General features: G+C 37.8%; 2 protein-coding genes and 1 pseudogene across 3 annotated transcripts; 2 read left to right on the top strand and 1 right to left on the bottom strand.

Moving 5' to 3' along the window:
* Nucleotides 1-2,584: 2,584 nt before the first annotated feature.
* On the top strand, nt 2,585-5,516 carry LOC143620300 (ETHYLENE INSENSITIVE 3-like 3 protein pseudogene; annotated as a pseudogene). The gene is made up of 2 exons (XR_013151317.1): nt 2,585-4,690; nt 5,093-5,516. The product of XR_013151317.1 is annotated as an ETHYLENE INSENSITIVE 3-like 3 protein pseudogene (transcript).
* A 2,764-nt stretch (nt 5,517-8,280) lies between these two features.
* On the top strand, nt 8,281-11,730 carry LOC143620299 (lysine-specific demethylase JMJ30-like). Its single transcript, XM_077092003.1, has 6 exons — nt 8,281-9,017; nt 9,757-9,966; nt 10,143-10,271; nt 10,343-10,486; nt 10,559-10,651; nt 11,406-11,730. The coding sequence occupies exons 1-6, from the start codon at nt 8,550-8,552 to the stop codon at nt 11,592-11,594; spliced, it is 1,233 nt and encodes a 410-aa protein (XP_076948118.1). The 5' UTR covers nt 8,281-8,549; the 3' UTR covers nt 11,595-11,730.
* A 287-nt stretch (nt 11,731-12,017) lies between these two features.
* Nucleotides 12,018-15,880, bottom strand: LOC143620298 (IRK-interacting protein-like). Its single transcript, XM_077092002.1, has 2 exons — nt 15,429-15,880; nt 12,018-13,581 (listed from the first exon to the last, which is right to left on the bottom strand). The coding sequence occupies exons 1-2, from the start codon at nt 15,636-15,638 to the stop codon at nt 12,139-12,141; spliced, it is 1,653 nt and encodes a 550-aa protein (XP_076948117.1). The 5' UTR covers nt 15,639-15,880; the 3' UTR covers nt 12,018-12,138.
* Between the last annotated feature and the right edge of the window lie 2,462 nt (nt 15,881-18,342).

Here is an 18,342-nt window from a genome sequence, read left to right as displayed (position 1 = left end):
TGGTTGTTCGTTCTCTGGTCTTGGATTTTTTACCAGGTGAGCCAACTTGCCTGATTTCACATCTTTTTCGATCGCATCCTTCAAATGATGACATGTATCGGTGTTGTGCCCTGTGGATTTGTGAAACTCACAATATTTGCCACTGTTCGGTGGTCCCTTATGGAGTAATGGCCTGGGGTTTTTAAACTGGACATTCTCTGTGCTTAACACTTGCGAAGGCGTTTTGGTGAGGGGAGTCCATATTCTTGGTAGAGGTCTGTTAGGCTCTCTGCCGCCTTCCTTCTTGTCACCTTCTCCGCGATTAAGAATGTCTTTTTGGGGTTGGGGTGAACTTTGTTGCGCTTGCTTTTCTGCAGGAGAATAATTGGTTTGTTGCAACCTGGACCATACGGAGTTTTGTTTGCCCCTCCTTTCATTGTTGTGTGGTGCTTCTGTTTGATGCCCTTTATCTCTTGCTCTGTCTTGGGAAATTTGTTTTTCATTTCGCGCGAAGACTCGCGATGCTTCCATAAGCTTAGCCCAAGTGGTTGGCATGCCTTCTCTGCTCACGAGAGCTATGCGGAGTTGATCACTGCGCGCACCTTGTATAAAGGTCACGCGCAAGAGTTGTTCAGTGATGCCTCCAATTGCAAGAGATTCCTGATTGAAACGAGTTATGTAGTCTTCAATGGTTTCATCATTCCTGCGTACGCAGTGCATGATGTCATCGGGGTCGCGCGTGTGTCTGCGCTGCTGTACAAAGTGAGCCTGGAACTTTTCCAATAGCTTTTCGAACCCATCGATTTGTCATGTCGGCAAGCTTTCGAACCAGACACGCGCTGCACCCGTGAGGCAGCAAGCAAACATGTGACACCATGTTGGCATCGTCCAGCTTTCTAAGTTTCCAGTGTTATAAAAACCTTGTAAGAAATCATCTGGATCTGTTGTACCATCGTACTTGCCTAAACCACTTGGCATCTTGGTTTTGTGTTGAATGGGAGCCTTCGCAATGCGCTCAGCGAATTTTGAATGTTTTACCAAGATGGCTGGCCTATATGGTGTGGTTACGTCCACTTGCCCTTTCGCTTGTGGGTTGTATGGTGTGTATAAATCCATATCAGCTTTGGCTACAGGTGCTATGTGCATGTGTGCGCGAAGCTGTGAACCTCCTGCATGAGTATCTCGCGTCTTCTTCATGCTGTGCACCTCTTCCTCATCACTAATATCAGCTTGTTCGGTGTGAACAGAATGACCGTCTTCCAGCGCGCGCGTCTTTTTTGTTGTTCCCTGAATGGTTTGTTTATCAAATGCGAGCCTTTGTGTTAAATCGGCTAACTTTTTGTGTTTTACCAACTCATTGTATTTGTCCATTAAACGCCGTTGTTCGTTTATGAGCCATTCTTTAGGGTCATTGGTTCCAACTTCCGGGCCCATTGGTCCTTTTTGTTTTGCACCAGTCAGATTTTGGAACGTGAGATCGTCTGGGGGAGTTTCAGTTTGACTATGAGGTGTTGTGTTGAAGGGATGGTTACTGGTGGTGCGCGCAGTGTCACGCGGCGCCCTCAGAACCTGATGTCCCTCATTAACATCCTCAAGCTCATTATCCTCCAGAACTTGATCGTTGTTTCGAACACCGGAAACCATGGTGAAGATTTTCAGAGAGAAAATTGATGAAATAGTGGTTTTGTTGCCGTTGTAACAGGTGATGGCGCCAATGAAGAAGCGTGTATCGACTTACTTGTATACGATCAACGTTCCTCGGGTACGAGTGTGCTATATCACCGATGGTTTTCCGAGATACGAGTTCTTCCACCTACAAAACGAACAGCACCGTGAGCTTACCCCTCAGAAAGGGACAGAGGGGTCCTCTTTGGGGTAACCCTCCGGTGTGAGAATCAGATATTGTATGAGAGGATAATCAGGATCTGAAAATGAGTAAAGGACTTAGAATATATTTTCTTGCCTGCCTCCAACTGTGGAGGCTGCCTAGTATTTATAGTGCTAGGGTTTCCAATGATTGGGCTCAGACCCAATTAGGGCCTTTTTGGCCTCCTCCTATTGCTTTGCGCCACGTGTACTTAGGACACCTGGTGCTTTTTCATTGATTATTCTCTAACCAAGGTATTTCACCTGACCCATGTGCCATCACGTGGTGGCACATGGGCTTTGCTGAGTTGTCCACCCTTCATTGGCAGCTGTCAACATCAGCACATTCTTTATTCCTTAAAAGATATCTTCTGGAAGGTTGCCTGATGAGTACAATCATGGTTGTCCTTATCCTGATTTGGATTAGACTATTGTCTCATTTGTTGTGTGTCGCTTACGCGCGGCCTTTATGCGCCTATCCCGGGGATGCGCAAGGTCTTCTCTTTATTCTCACACTAAATGTGTGTGTTGTGTGCATATGTGATATGCGCCACGCGCAGATGTTTCATGCGCTTGCGCATAGGTTTTGGCTTTGTGGGTTGACCCGCCCCGCTTGCGCTTGCGCATATGTGATATGCGCCACGCGCAGATGTTTCCTGATTTCAAGCCTCTTGTCTATATCTTGTGGGTTGACCCGCCCCGCTCGATGTTAAGGCGGGTGCATACCCCTTCAAACCTGGATTTGATTCTTGTGTTTTTTATTCAAGTTTATAGGGTGCGAACTTGATTTTATCAGTTTGGTCAACTGGGTTTTAATTCTGTGTTGTTTTGGGTAAGGATTCGTTTGGGGAGTTTAGTGCATGTCAAGTGTTCGACGAAATTCCTCTGAGAGAAACTTACTTTTGTTCATCGGTTGATTCGATTAGTTCGATCCACTAGGTTTATATCTGTGCTTCCAGGAGTTTAGTGCATGTTAAGTGTTTGATGAAATTCCTCTGAGAGATTTTTTTTTTAATTATTTGTTGGATTTCGTACATTTGAATAGCGATGGATGATCTTATGATTGATACCAACGGGTTTGAGAACGGTTCAGACTTCGAAGGTGATGATGATATAAGGTGTGAGAATATATCAGAGAAAGATGTAAGTGATGAAGAAATTGACGCTGAAGATCTTGAAAGACGGATGTACAAGGATCGAATTAAGCTCAAAAGAATAAAAGTAAAGCAAAAGATTTTAGCCCAACAAGCTTTAGACAAGCAAAAGGCTAAACAAGCGAGTGATCAGGCCCGTAGAAAGAAGATGTCTAGGGCTCAAGATGGGATCTTGAAGTACATGTTGAAACTTATAGAAGACTGCAACGTCCGTGGGTTTGTTTATGGGATCATTCCCGATACGGGTAAGCCTGTTAGCGGTTCATCGGAGAACTTGTGCGCTTGGTGGAAAGAGAAAGTCAAGTTTGACCAAAACGGGCCTGCGGCCATAGCCAAACACGAGACTGAATGCATATCTAAACGAGGAACTGGGCGTCAAAACGGGAACTCAGATAGCATTCTTCAAGATTTACAAGATGCAACATTGGGCTCACTTTTATCATCTTTAATGCAACATTGTGATCCACCACAGAGGAAGTTTCCATTAGATAAAGGTCTCCCGCCACCGTGGTGGCCCACTGGCGGTGAAGATTGGTGGGCCGGATTAGGGCTTCCAATGGGCCAACCTCCACCGTACAAAAAGCCTCATGATTTGAAGAAGATGTGGAAAGTTGGGGTTTTAACTGCTGTTATTAAACACATGTCACCAAATATTGCTAAAGTTAGAAAATTGGTCAATCGGTCAAAGTGCTTGCAAGACAAGATGACTGCTAAAGAGGGTTCAATTTGGTCAGCAGTGTTGACCCAAGAGGAATCTTTAATCCAACAATCGAGTGGTGATAATGGCGGTTCAGGGATAACCGATAGTCTATCAGTTGGTTGTGTTAATAAAAAGCGACCTCCAAATAGTTATGATAGTGATTATGATGTTGACGGGCTTGAAAGCACGCGGGCCTCAGTTTCATCTAAAGATCCGCGTGTCAACGTTTCTAAGAGGGGGAAACCTGAACCATCGAAGCCACCTCAGCAACAAATAGCATCATACGAGCCACGGGATACTGGGCCTGATATAAACCAAATGGGCCCGGTTCAAGAAAACATGCGGGCCTCAGTTTCATCTAAAGATCCTCGTGTCAACGTTCCTAAAAGGGGGAAACCTGAACCGTCGAAGCCACCTCAGCAACAAATAGCATCATACGAGCCACAAGATATTGTGCCCGAAATAAACCAAATGGGCGCGATTCAAGAAAATATACCCAACAACCATACGTTGACAGCTGGCAGACCTCTGTTGGTTGAAACTGGAAACGATGTTCAAATACCCGAGGCTAGTGACACGTTATTGTATCCACTGGTTCAAGAATCTCATTATATACCAACCGGGGCCCACCATGGGCCACAAAGTTTGGAATTACATAATCTGGTTCCATATATGGTTCATACTCCACCGGTTGCAGGGAAGCAGCCGATTAACGTGTTCCAGAACGAAAGCCCGAATGCAGTCCTGGCTGATGGTTTGCAGAATCTTCAAAACGATGGATTTCATAACGGGCTAGAAAGACCCATTGAGAACCATTTTGAATCATCAATCAATAGTCTATCACTAGATTATGGAGGATTCGGTAGCCCGTTTAATTTTGGAATTAATGGAACGACTTCATTGGATACAGATTTTGATTATTGGCTTAGCAATGACGACATCTTGGAGTATTTAGGAGCATAAATTTCAGAATGTTCTTCAATGATTGACTGTAAGTCTCTCTTATTTTAATATTTTTATTTAAAGGTGACATTTTTGGTCTGTCTAATTATGAGAAAAAGGTCAAAATTTGTTCAAATTGCATTTTGGTGTATGGAGGAGCCTCATAAACTGCTTTCTTTTTAAATTGGGCTCTTTCAAGTTTACATTTTGACTTACCTCCTCTTGAAAGATTATCATTATTTTTATTTTATTTTATTTTTTGGGGGGTTGTTTGACACTAAATACTTGTGATAAAGCTCACATTTTTGTGCAAAGTATGTTTTGGGTCAATTCGACCCGTTTTGTACAAGAAATAAACTGTTTTGACCCAAACCTATTTTGACTTGCCTCTTCTAGTTTTGTAATTCAGATTGTTTTCATTAACAAATTAGTTCCGTTTTCTTGGATGCAGGTATGAGGACAGTGATGGCATTATTTAAGCTGTTGTTTCTGATAAGAATGTAAGGCTGTTGACAATAGTTTTATTGTTGCTGATTTTGATGCTTAAATAATGATCTCGAGCAGTTGCATACTGTAGAATGGATGTCTCTGTGAAAATGAATCTTTCTTTTGCATGTTTATGATTCTTGAATGAATGCTAAAGGAACGGTCGAACCTGCAGGATGACTTCATTACTTTCCTATTGAACCAAGTTTTACCTATATGTGTGATGCTAATGAGTTCTTTATTAAGTTTAGCTCATGAGTCACAAACAATCTAAATTATTAAATTAAGCATGGAACAACTGGGTCGGATTGAGTTTTAGGTCACACTGGGTTTAGGTCGGAACAGGCTTGAGTGAAAGTTTGTTCGGGTTAGAACGAACCATGTTAAAAAATGGTGCAGGTCAACATGGTTCGGACTAAAATTAGTTTGGGTTGAAATGAGTCGTTTTAGGACGCCTTCTCCGTTGTCCGTTAGTATTTATTTTGGTGGCTTGTGCCTTGTGGTATGGGTATTGGCAGCAATGGAAATCCTGGCGGTGGTGTTGGAGAAGGCAGCAGCACATACCTTAACAGTGCTGCTGACGTGGTGTTGACGGAGGATGCATTGACGGCGGCTGTGGCGACTTGTTTAGGGTGGTAGTTGTGTCCGTGGTGGCACTCTGGCTACCGGGCAACGGATAGGTGGTGGCTAATGCCTAATGGTAGTGGGTTTGGCTTTTCTATTTGGACTTAAACCGACTCATTCTACCTCGTTTAAATTTGTCGATCCAAATTGACCCGTTGTGTAATTCCAAATTTCCAATAGACCCAAATGGATCTGAGTGTATTTCTTTTACCCTGATCAACCAGTTTTCTATAAAACCTCTTCCTTCTCTTATGGTTTTTCGATGCCCTTTAACTCGCCTTCCCTTTCCAATTGCTGTTAAAAGGGTCGAGTTCTTCTTAAATGCATATTAAAATAAGTCAGTTTATGCTGGTGACTACTGTAACAAAACATCTTCCTTTGCAACAACATGCCAGAAAGTTCTCTACAACATTTAAGGCTACCACAAAGGTCCTTTATAACATACGGGGTTGCCAAAGGTCCTCTACAACATTTAAGATATTTTACAATTAATTAGTTTAAACGCTTGCGAAGATTATCATATACATGTAAATTTAAATCATATATCTTTAATAAACAACTTTTAACAAACCTTTATATGAGCGCACATCTTTGCTCACAATAGTAATAAGGCAAAGCCAGGGAAACTCATTGTAGTTTTTTTTAAGTTGTTAATCGCCGCCCCTTTACAATGTTTACCGTAACTCCTTGCTTCTTAGACGTCTTTTAACTGTGACATTTCACGATCAAATCATATCCTATATGTAACTCTCATAACTGATTCATTGAGTCTCCTAGGTTAAATTTCTTGAATCGTTAATTTTCATTAAAAATTTCACAGTCCCCTCATGGATTACCATTTAGCACGAAAATCTCTTAAATTTATATATAAAATCATAGTTTTCGTTTTAACTAACATTTATCTCACTTTGGAGCTAAAGTGTCAAGCGTATGCTCATCAAACTAAGTTGACTAAAAATGGTATCCATATTTGAGACTTCAACCATACATCAAGTCTTTGAATTATAAAATTTATGGGTAACCCCGTTATACACAGAATAGCTTATATTTGCATGTGCGCGGTCATTTGACACCCTCTAGGATCTAAGGCGGAGGCACATATGCTTGAAAAGGGCGTAGGCACATATGAGAGTACTTTATAAAAAGCTAGATTATTTAAAAAAAAATAATATTAAGCCCCCTATTGGCCGTACCCTACATCTTGACTAGTGAATAGCCTATCAATGTATTGTTGAAATAGAAATTAGACACACTTTAAATTGCTCTCTCTCTACCTCCCTAATTTTTTTACAAATTTCTGACTAAACTTTTTTATATTTAAATTCAGTGATTAAACAAACATTGCACTACCCAATGTTTTGAGGCATACAAAAGTATCCTTTATATAGGAAAGTAGGAAACCACTATAATTTTAGGTTCATTTTTAAAAGAATTCTAAAAGTATATAATGAACCCAAAATGACGGATATAGGCCTCACGCTCGACTTTTATGTGTGACTATTGTAATCATCATCTATAATTCCTGGGCCCATCACTGATAGTCGGGTTTATAAGTAATAACCAAAAGGGTTTGATCATTCTATTGGTGTAAGCAAATGTCATATATTTTGTGTCATTTGATCTTTATTATTAGGTGATCTTTTTATTATTTTTCAAATGATATAACTATCATGTTCGTCATTGCAGACCTTTATCAAACTTTCTAACCCCCTACGTGATTGGATGCTTTTGAGGGGATGCCTTTTTTATTAAAAAACTTTTATGATGTTTACAACAATCTTGGTCCCTTTCACCATCATTCATTGAATTCCAATTATAACTCAGTACAATGAACTCATAATTCTATAAGTGAATCATACTCATTTTGCAATTTGCATTATGAACCAATGTAGTGGTGCACAAAATACCTGGTTCCGGACCCAGCCGAGTGTATTTGACCCGGAATCTATTTCTACACGTACCTAACCCGTGAGTACGACCTGGTATAGGATTTCTTCCCAGAGTTGTACCTGGAACTAGAACTAACCTAGACCCGTCAAAACCGAAACCGGAAATACCTTGTCAAAACCTGACCCTACCCAAAACCCCAATAAACCTGGAAAACCTTGTCAAATACCCGACTATACTCGGAACGATTCCTACCCGACCTGATTTAACTTTTGTTGACCATACTCGGAACCGGTTCCTACTAGAGGTGCACAAATCAGTTAACCGGTTAATATGCTAACCGATTTTTTTGCGGGAATTAACCGGTTAGACCGGTTTTTCGTGTCGGTTACTAACCGGTTTTGACCGGTTAGGCCAAATTGGTTAATAATCGGAAAAAACCCGATTTTTAATAAAATAATAATAATAATAATCGGTTAACCGGTTCTGTGTGCATCTTTAATTCCTACCCGGTTTCGGTTCCTGAAAATACCTAGTTTTTGCACCAATAAACCAATGTACACTATCAAACCCTGGCCCATTAATAAATAATACTCCGAACTTGGACCATTTAACAAAATACGAACCTAGCCCAAAACAAACTTCATGCTTGCCTGTTTTAGGAAACCCGTACAGGGAGAATATCGTAATTTCCTATTTCCTATACATTTCCATACGCCACGTAGGCAAAAAGTGAAAAATATCTAAAATAATATCTGGACATAAACAGTTAAACCAAAAATTCTAAACCGGACACGTCACGCACTTGTGAGTCACTAGTGGAGACTTAAAAAGTCGGTGAAACGAAACTTCTCTTTCTCCGTCGATTTTTTTTAAATAAATCGAAGCTTCTCCACCGTAACTAACCACCAATGGCCACCGTGACCTCCGACGACATTTTCGAAACTCCGGCGTTAGACGCCGAGGCGCACGGTATTCTCCAGAGGATATCCGAGGAAGGCGGCTACGCGTACGTGAGGATGTCCACGCTCGGTGCGTGCGGAGACGTACGCGCCGCGGAGGCGGCGCGTGAGATGGCGTGGGAGCAGCTGCACTCCGGGCCGTGGCACTCGGTGTTGCCGGTGTGGAGAGACGCGTACTCGATGGCGTGTTTGTATGTTGCGAAGATTCATTATGTGAATGGTGAGGTGAAAGAGGGGCTTAGGGTTTTAGATATGGGACTGATAATGGGAGGAGTGTTGTTGCGGAAGGATTTGGAAGCGGCGATTGCGAAAGCGACCGAGAGAGCGAATGCGCTTGTTAGGGTTTCGGAGGATTCGGTTAATGGCGGTGAGAAGCCTAAATTGCTAGTAAATCAAAATGAGATTAATATGGAGGAGGTGAGTTTCTGATTACTTTTTTGAGTGTGAAATTATATGTGAATTGAGGAATTGAGTTTACTGCATTTGTTATTATTAATTAATTAATTAATTAATTAATTAATTAATTAATTGTTAATTGTGTTGTTATGATGTTTGTATCAGGGCAAAACTGTAAAAAGGAAATAGTGATATTATGAAACACTGGTCTTGTGATTCTAAATATTTGTTTTATGATGCTATGTTAATGTTACTCCCGACCACGTCTTTTGTTATGTGTTTTGGTAGCTTCTTATCTCTATATTTTTTAGGTTCGATGGTTTGTAAACTGTTTGTTACTGGTGCCGGGGGTCTCTGTGGAAGCAGCCTCTCTATCCCTATGGGTAGAGGTAAGGTTTGTCTACATCTTACCCTCCTGCCCAGACCCTACAGATAGTTTTGCTATTTGTGGGATTTAATGGATACGGTTGTTGTTGTTTGTATGTGCATTGATGGCTGAGTAATGTTTTGCCTCTCTGAATTACATATTTATCAGCAAAACAGTGAAGATGGCAAGAATGTTGACATCATGCTGAGATGCTTTGAAAGTCAACAGATTGTAGATATGAGGAAGACTGCTTAGGTTTCCCTGTTTTCAAGTGTAAAAAAGTTGGATTCATTAGATTTCCGTGTCATTCAAATCATTTCTTGAAGTTATAGCACGTGATAGTGTTTAATAAACTGGTTTTGTTATATATAACTTGTTGCGTTAAACTTGTAGGTCCTTCAAATCTTGCCCAAGAAGTCATTGTCTTGTAAACCTGTTAGCAAGAGATCTGCACTTTCGTTAGAGGGATTTATGCGCGACTATTTTCTCTCGGGTTCTCCAGTTTTGTTAAGTGACTGTATGACTCAATGGCCAGCTAGGACTAAGTGGAATAACTTGAATTACCTTAAAAAGGTTGCTGGATACCGAACTGTTCCTGTTGAGGTGATGTATAGATTCAATCAACTGATATTATATTGTTTTTAACTTAACTTTTGGTTTTAAAATGAAAAACTTACATCAAATGCTTAAGAAAAGTCAATCTTTAAGCTCTCCTAATGACCGATTTTTGTTGCAGATTGTGTAGATTCTGAAAAAATATATTGTAGAACATCTTGCAGGTTGGAAAAAACTATCTATGCAATGATTGGAAGCAAGAGATGCTAACATTTTCTGATTTTCTTGAAAGAATTCAATCCAACGGTCCTGATGTTCCTACTTATTTAGCCCAGCATCCTTTGTTTGATCAGGCATGTACTAGTGATTAAATCATTTAATTTCATTGTAAGTAATAATTAGTTATCTTTGTTCATATGTGTAGATACAAGAGCTAAGGAATGATATTCTTATTCCTGACTACTGTTTTGCTGGTGGAACTGAAATGAAGTCGGTTAACGCTTGGTTTGGTCCAGCTGGCACAGTTACACCGTTACATCATGACCCTCATCATAATATTCTTGCTCAGGTATGTTATAACCTCAACTTATGTTTACCAATCTTATAAATGTTAGATTACATTATACTACTGCACCTTCAGGTTGTTGGAAAGAAATATGTTAGGCTCTATCCCGCTACATTATCTGAGGAACTTTACCCGCATGCTGAATCCATGTTGAAGAATTCCAGCCAGGTAAACGGTGACGGGTCAAAAAGGGTGGTTTTAATACAGGTCAAACAGCTTGCGCTGGCCGACTTAAAAACCATTCTCTTTTTAAATAATTAATGTGTAATATTATTACAATAATAATCTTAATTTTTATTTAAGAAAGTGATTTAAAAGGTTTTATGCACACGAATAAATTTTGGTTGACTTTTAACTTGCTCTGCCCATTTGGCATTAGGGGTGTAAAAGAGGTGAGCTCGACTTGTCTAGGCTAGAGCTTGGCTTGTTTAATTTACGAGAACCTGGCTTTTTTTTTGCTCGAGTTTTGTGAGTAGTTTTCAAGCTCAAGCTCAGCTCGGCTCATTTATTATTTATTACTTAACTTATATACATTTATACTTGTTTTCTGTATAATATAATCATTCTTATACGTAACATAATATATATTATTTAGTTATGTTTATAATAATTTTATATTTAATTATTATTATAAAAGTATATATTCAATATATTGAATAAAAGTTATATGTATATAATAAGCCTGTATAAGCTCGTGAGGCAACTCGAGCTTGATAAGTTAAATTCGGCTCGAGCTTGTTTAAGCTCAGCTTGATTTGAGCTTTTGGCGAGCCAATCTCGAGTAGCTCAGGAACATATGTCTAGTTTATGCCCCTATATGTCATGCTCCGTTTTATTTGATTGATTCGACTTGTTTTTATATAAACGGGTTAAAATTGCTTCCTCTAACTGGTGGTTTGATTCTCATTATTATTATCTGAAGGTTGACCTCGACAACATTGACCCTAATGAGTTTCCAAAATTCCAAGATCTTGAGTTCATGGATTGCATTTTAGAGGAAGGTGATATGCTTTACATCCCTCCTAAATGGTGGCACTATGTTCGGTCACTCACTACAAGTCTTTCGGTTAGCTTTTGGTGGAGCGCTTCGCCAAGCTCACCAACGTCTTGATTTGGTAAAATTTTAGCTTTTGGTGTTCAAATTTATATACATTTTAACGATCATTATTACTATTATTATCATCATTATTGTTATTTATATGTAGAAGAAAGGTCATTCTCTTTTTTTGAGAAGCCTTTATAACATTGTGCAAGTTGCCTTCTTGTTATTTCTATCCATTCTAAGTCTGTTTATATTGACTACTACAATTCGCATTTCGTTCAATTTTCTTTAGGCATGTAAATGAACCGAATGGTTTAGTGAATAGTTCAGTGGGAAATTCTTTTATGTTCATTTATTTTAAAAACGAACGAAATTTGAATAAGAAGTATAGTTTTGAATCATTTAAGATAAAACGCTACCCAATTTGACCGCGAGCACTCGGTTCCCACAGTCTAGGTTTTCACTACAATTCACGTTTCATATAATCCTGATCAAACCCGACATTAGAATTATCAGCATTAGCATCTAGGGTACAACACAATCAATATAAACCCATCAACAAAAACTAAACAAAAGATGGTCAACTTAACATTTAACACTACTGTTTGTCACTTCAACCAGCAGTCTTATACTTGCAGAGAACCTTGCACCTTAAAACCCTATCATGCATGTAGAACCCGGGCATTACCATGACCTTCACTCGGTTCGGGTTCTGAGCCCGTTTCCTATCCACAAACACATCCTCCATAAATCCACCATCAAAGCTTCTGTTTTCCTCCACCCTCAAAATCCTGAGTGCGGGACTAAATGAAAACGCCAACAAATGCAACAACCATATGCACTTAGCTGCGACAAAAAACGTTTGCAACAACTGTTCGGGCCAGGGTCGGTTCCAGTTCAATGATGTAATTATCCCACTCATTTTCTGATCACAAAACCTACTAAACTCCTCACTGTAATACTTTGTCCCCTTCCTTAAAACCTCATTCCAACTCAAGTTTCTAAGCGCACAAAAAGACGAGAATCGTGCTTCACGTTCTTGTTCCAGGTCCAAAAGCTTCGGGCTCCCGTTCTTTTCAAACACACAGTTTTCAAAATCTTGGTATAGTGACTCGTTTATAACGGCTTCCAAATGGCATAAAACTGCTTTTGAGTTTTTTGAGTTCAAAGATAACTTGTGTGGTTGAAGAGCCGAGTTTATATTATTGAGTAAAACCGTATCTTCTTCGTCGATTTGAGCTACCAAAGTTTTGCAAAAGTGTTTTACTGATAATCTTGCTTCAGATACCATCTGCATAAACCCTTCCACCATTACTTCATTACTAACCGGCATTTTTTTGTTGTTTATGTTAACGGCTCGGGAATCATCAGAATCTTTCATCCGTAACATCGCTTGATCTAAAGCTTTCTTGAGCTCTTCACAATAGTTTTCTAAATACTCCAACTTTTGTTGTAAATCATTTACCGAAGATTTCATTTCAGAAACTTCCAATAATGCTGCATCCCGGCTCTCATTTGCTTTGGTTAGTTCCTTCTTTAATGCCTCAATCATACCCGAATATTTGAAACCCGCTTCATCCAATGATTCTGATCCTACCCGGTTTGGAGACTTTTCTGTATTTTCTATATTTTTGTGTTTTTTCTTGTTTAACCGAGGAAACAACCAAGAAAGTGTCTTTCCCGATTTCGGCTTTGGTTGAGATTGAACCGTTGAATGGGAATCGGTCATTGGGACCACCAAGTTTGAGTGCTTATGATTCTTGGTATCGGTTGTGGTTTTGTGTCTGTTGCTTGACAAGATTGATGTGAAATCGCCAAGGCTGTTTCTTCTTGATCTAGAGAAGTTGGTTCCGGGTGATGGTCGGGGATTGGTGAGGGTTTTGTGATCGTCGGATGGGTATGTGTGAGGGAGGATGCTGGTTAATTCTGGTGGGAACAAGATTCTTGATGATGTGTTTGGGTTTTTGTAACCAGACAAGAATCTTAAATCTCCATTTAGACTTGATTCATCCCAACAACTTGGAGAACTTTGATATCTTGGTACATCATCATAACTCTGTTAGCAGATGTAAATTGTTTAATTGTTTGATCGAATGCCAGATAGATTGGTCGAAAATGCAGAGGGTAAACCGTGTTAAGAGATGATGGATTTTGTTAAAGAGTAACTAATTTTGTTAAGAGTAACTTATACATTTTGTTTTAACTTTGATTAGTAATGTTGTTCCGTAATCGCTTACCATAACCCCTTTCTAACTCTCGATTTATATGCGAAACACTACTAGTACTTACAAGTGTGTTATGTGGTTCTTGAGTAAATTAATATTAGTTTGCAAAATAAGTAAATTGATTAAGGTGGTTCTTGAGTAAATTAATATTAGTTTGCAAAATAAATAAATTGATTAAGGAATTATTAAAGTTTGCCCAAAAAGTTATAAAGATAAAAGAGATAGGACAAGTGAAGAGAAAGGTAAAAGATGCATGCATTTATAAAAAGCTACAGAAAAGGTTAGGTAGTTTATAAAAAGTTTTTAAATAAATAATAAAAGTGATTTTTTCACATTTTATGATGTGAATTTTAAGATGGATATTTTTCATCATATGATGTAGTGTTAGTTTATATCTAAATCTAAAAAGTAATAAACTGGTTAGGTAATATGTCACGTTAAGCATCAACGTGACATGTGTGAATAAAATCTCGTATACGCAACCAAATTTAAGGGGGTGTTTGGGATTCCTTATTTAAGGTAAAAAGGCCTTTTTATGATAAGTTAAAAAGGTCTTGTGATTTTTTAATAAGGAGTTTCATAAAAAGTGTTTGGATTAACATAAGACAATAAGTTATTTTTTTTAAAAGTGTTTGGTTTAACTTATTGGTTAAAAGACTAAAATGGACATAATTTAGCAATGGGGGAGTGGAACTTGGAAGGGTGTAATGGGTATTCTAATCCTATAAGGAGATAAGTTAGCAAACTCCAACTTATTGAAAACCCTTATTGTTGATAAGGAGAAATGGAAAAGGTCTTGTGTGTTCCCAGACACTTTGTTAACACAAAAAGGACTTATTTAACCACCATAAGTTATAAGGAGAGGAAAATAAGGAATCCCAAACACACCCTAAGTAGATGATTGCGAGAATCGTATAAAAACTTTTACATGTTACTTGAATTGTAACATATAAAACAATCATGCAACTTTTTAACAAATTCTCCTTTTAACTCTTACTAGTTTTATTATTATATTAATCAAATTAGCATATATATATATAAAATAAAATTGATTGTGTATTAACAAATATCATATCATAACAATTATATTATTACGACTAACATTTATTGCTAACATCACATACGACTGCATAGTTATGAAATCAACTATAAAACATTTATTACAACTAACACTTAGAAAATTTAATAATATCTATAAAGAAAGTTAGAAAACGTATGTTTGAATACTTTTATGGCATTAACTATTAAGCATTTTGATAAATAACAAACATCAACCACTTCACGAGCAATATGTCTGTTGAATAGAGTAGATTGCGTAGTGGTTCATCATAGTTTTGTTTTGTCCTTTGCACATATCTCAAAATAGCTAACATCTTTTAAATTACGATAGAGGTGGATAAGCGGACAATAAGCTACGGCGTCATCCTTTTTTAATGTCAAACCCGATCATACCGAAAAATGTTAGCTAATAAAAACTATAAAATAATAACAATAAAGAAAAGGTTGCTAATTATGGGAATCAAGTAGTGTACTTCTATATACACATACTGTAGTTATGTCATTACATCGTATTATTATAATTATACTATGTTATGTATAATTACAATACCTGATTCTTACAATTAACACGTTAATTTAATATGTACTCAACTTTCCGCTGTAAAAAAGAAAAGCTTACCGGGGTAAAAACAGGGTAATCCTGAGCAGAGTGATGAGGTCGCCGGAGAGGTGACGCCGCCGGCAACCGGAGATGTGACGGGCTGTTGGTCTGTTGTAACAGAGCAGCATGCAGTGCCCTGAGCTCCATGGCTTTAGCAATAGCTGCTTGAATCTCCTGCCTGCTTGCATCGGTGGTTGATGGTACCCCGGTGGTAGTGGCAGTAGTCATTTGTATGAATAATAATAATAATAATAATTAAGTGATGGGATGGAATAAAGGGTTTACAAACGAGGAAGAAGATCACGGGGCCACATAATTATCGGAAATTGAAGATAAAAAAACAGAGGGAATTTTGGCATTTTTATAAATAATATCAATGGAATGGAATATAAAGGATGGGAGCATGTGAATATGAAGAAGATGGATTTTCTAGTGGTAGTGATGGTGGGTGAATGGAATTACTATTTTGCCCTTTGTTTTACCTGCTCCCTAGGTTACTAGTTTCAAGTTCAACCCAAATGAAACTACTTTTTAGGTAGGGGAATATGTTTGGTTAACCTAGTTAATGGTCTTAATTATGGATAGTTAAAAATTCATTTCTATAAACTCTAGGTTTAAACACAAGTAACTATACATTTTATTATTAATAATAATATTATTAACGTAGTTAGTGATTAATGGTTTTGCAATATTCTTGATGAGAGTTTCACAACAAATCATAACACATGTTAGATGTGAATGACTACTTGGTATATAAAAGTTGTGGCAAAATTGTTGGAACTTGTTCCATACATAGTGAAGGTGGAACCTTGACGAGATATATAAGTGTGAGATTTCACTTGATATTACATTTTTAGAACATTAAAAGGTTGAAGCACACATGTATTAAACTGAACTGTTTGAGAGCCGCCTTCATGTTTTCTTAGGGTTTATTCATTATCAACGGCATATGGTCAATGTTTGTTGATGGGCGGCATCATGGGTTGATGTGACATAAAATAGTTCTGGTTCATCATTAATAACTATATGTCACACATATATCATTTAACACTTGATTGATCATCATTAATCACAATTAATTAAACTTAATCAAGAATACACATCAAGATTACCAAGTTCATGTCTACCAACGGTTAAATCAAGAATTCTACATCAACATGGTAATGAAAAATTACAAGATTTATCTAATGAAGACAAATTGACAACTTAGCTAAGATAGGTTGCTAGTTTTTAGAAACTTATGATAAGTTTATAAACACACACACACATATATAAACATATTTGTTTAGATATCAAATATTTGAAAGACTTGTTCTACTCTTGATAAGTCTTTCACAATCCTTCATGCATTTGGGCAACCATCTCTACCAAAAGGTTAATGTCAAACTCAAATGTGGAGCGGTTGAAGTTGATAAAGTATGTTTAACCAACTGGGTGAATTACTTAGGTTGTATTGTATTGAGAAGTGATTGGGACATGTTCTCATATGTGTTGGTCAACATTAGAAGCCAGAATATCAAGACAATGACCACACACAACGTTCATATTGGTAAACCCAATGTGAAGTGGACTGGATGTCCACTGTCGCTGAAGCGACCCTCAGGCCATCAATCTTTTAGCCTTGTTTTTCACATACTTGGCTATAAATAGAAGACTTATTCAAACTACTTATTCACTCGTTTGCTCTACAACATATACACACACACTTCAAGGTTATTTTCTTTCATTATTTAAGTTTAGTCAAGCTTCAATTATTTAGAGAGGATATTAAAATTGCATAGCAAAAAGAAGAGACTTTCTAAGCTATAATCCAACTATCTTACTTGTAATTTGAGGGGTCAACACTCAAGGTTGTTATAGTATTATGACAAGTGAAGAATCATCATTAGTTGGTGATATGAGAGAAGAACACACTATCTTTATATAGTATTGTCTTGTATTGGGTTGAGAACTCTATCTTGATATAGAACTTTATATTTATGTAGTGAGATTAGAAGAAATTGTAAAGCTAATTACATGGTGTGCTTGGTGAATAAGGTGATCATTTTCTTTGAACAGTGGGACGTTTGTATTGGTAATCCCTATCATTTAAGGGAAACAAATGGTGAAGAAAACTATTGATCGAGGGATCGAGGAGAGGACGTGGAGTAAATTAATTAACATTCACTTGAACCTCTATACATCCGGTTGTGTCATCTTTAACCCTTAACTATTTACTTATAAGTGTTTATTATTATAAGTTATGAAAAGAGTTTAACAAAGCCATTAGCTCGTTAAATCAGACTAAGGGTAAGAAAAACTATTCAACCCCCCCCCCCCCCCCCCCCCCCCCCCTCTCTATAGTTTTCTACAAATATTATTGCTTTAGCAACAAGGAACATGTGGGGACATAAAAGCGTTTGAAAAATCCTAACACGTGCACACATACATTTTGATGGTGTGTTGCACTTAGCACCCATGCATCGACGCGGGCCGCTTGAAATCCGACTAGTGTGGTGGGCTTGGTTACTATTATTGACACATTTGCTTTTTATGTTGTTGTTGACGTGTCATGTCATTGTCAGATGATAATTTATTCTACTGAACAACAACTTGGTGGGTTATTACCAAGCATGAGATTATTGTTGATAGACAAACATCATGGGTTGCTATTGAGAAGTTGAAACATAGTCTTACAGTTTATCGTCTCATAACTAATCATCATTTTATATATTGTTATTTAATATATTTCATTGACCAATCAAACACTGTATTTTTTCATTCTCTCATAACGATTCATTTTATTTATACTATTATTTTTACATATCAAACGTTGTCTTAGAGAGGAGTTAGAACCTAACTTGAGAAAAGGAAGAATCACATATGTGGTATAAGGATACAAGATACTCGTATGCATCACATTACCATCCTTAAATATGGTTTTTCAATATAA

This window comes from Bidens hawaiensis, unplaced genomic scaffold (genome assembly GCF_021521415.1).
Source record: "Bidens hawaiensis isolate Kalapana, Puna unplaced genomic scaffold, B.hawaiensis_p1.1 tig00002553_1, whole genome shotgun sequence".
Lineage (NCBI taxonomy): Eukaryota > Viridiplantae > Streptophyta > Magnoliopsida > Asterales > Asteraceae > Bidens > Bidens hawaiensis.
This window is presented reverse-complemented; position numbering and strand designations above follow the sequence as displayed.

Bases quoted from the DNA above. Each gene is read 5' to 3' on its own strand.
- LOC143620299 (XM_077092003.1), top strand. From the start codon at position 8,550: ATGGCCACCGTGACCTCCGACGACATTTTCGAAACTCCGGCGTTAGAC. The intron at 9,018-9,756 runs GTGAGTTTCTGA...TTAAACTTGTAG, and splicing joins ATGAGATTAATATGGAGGAG to GTCCTTCAAATCTTGCCCAA. The intron at 10,487-10,558 runs GTATGTTATAAC...CTGCACCTTCAG, and splicing joins ATCATAATATTCTTGCTCAG to GTTGTTGGAAAGAAATATGT.
- LOC143620298 (XM_077092002.1), bottom strand. From the start codon at position 15,638: ATGACTACTGCCACTACCACCGGGGTACCATCAACCACCGATGCAAGC. The intron at 13,582-15,428 runs GTAAGCTTTTCT...ATCTGCTAACAG, and splicing joins ATTACCCTGTTTTTACCCCG to AGTTATGATGATGTACCAAG.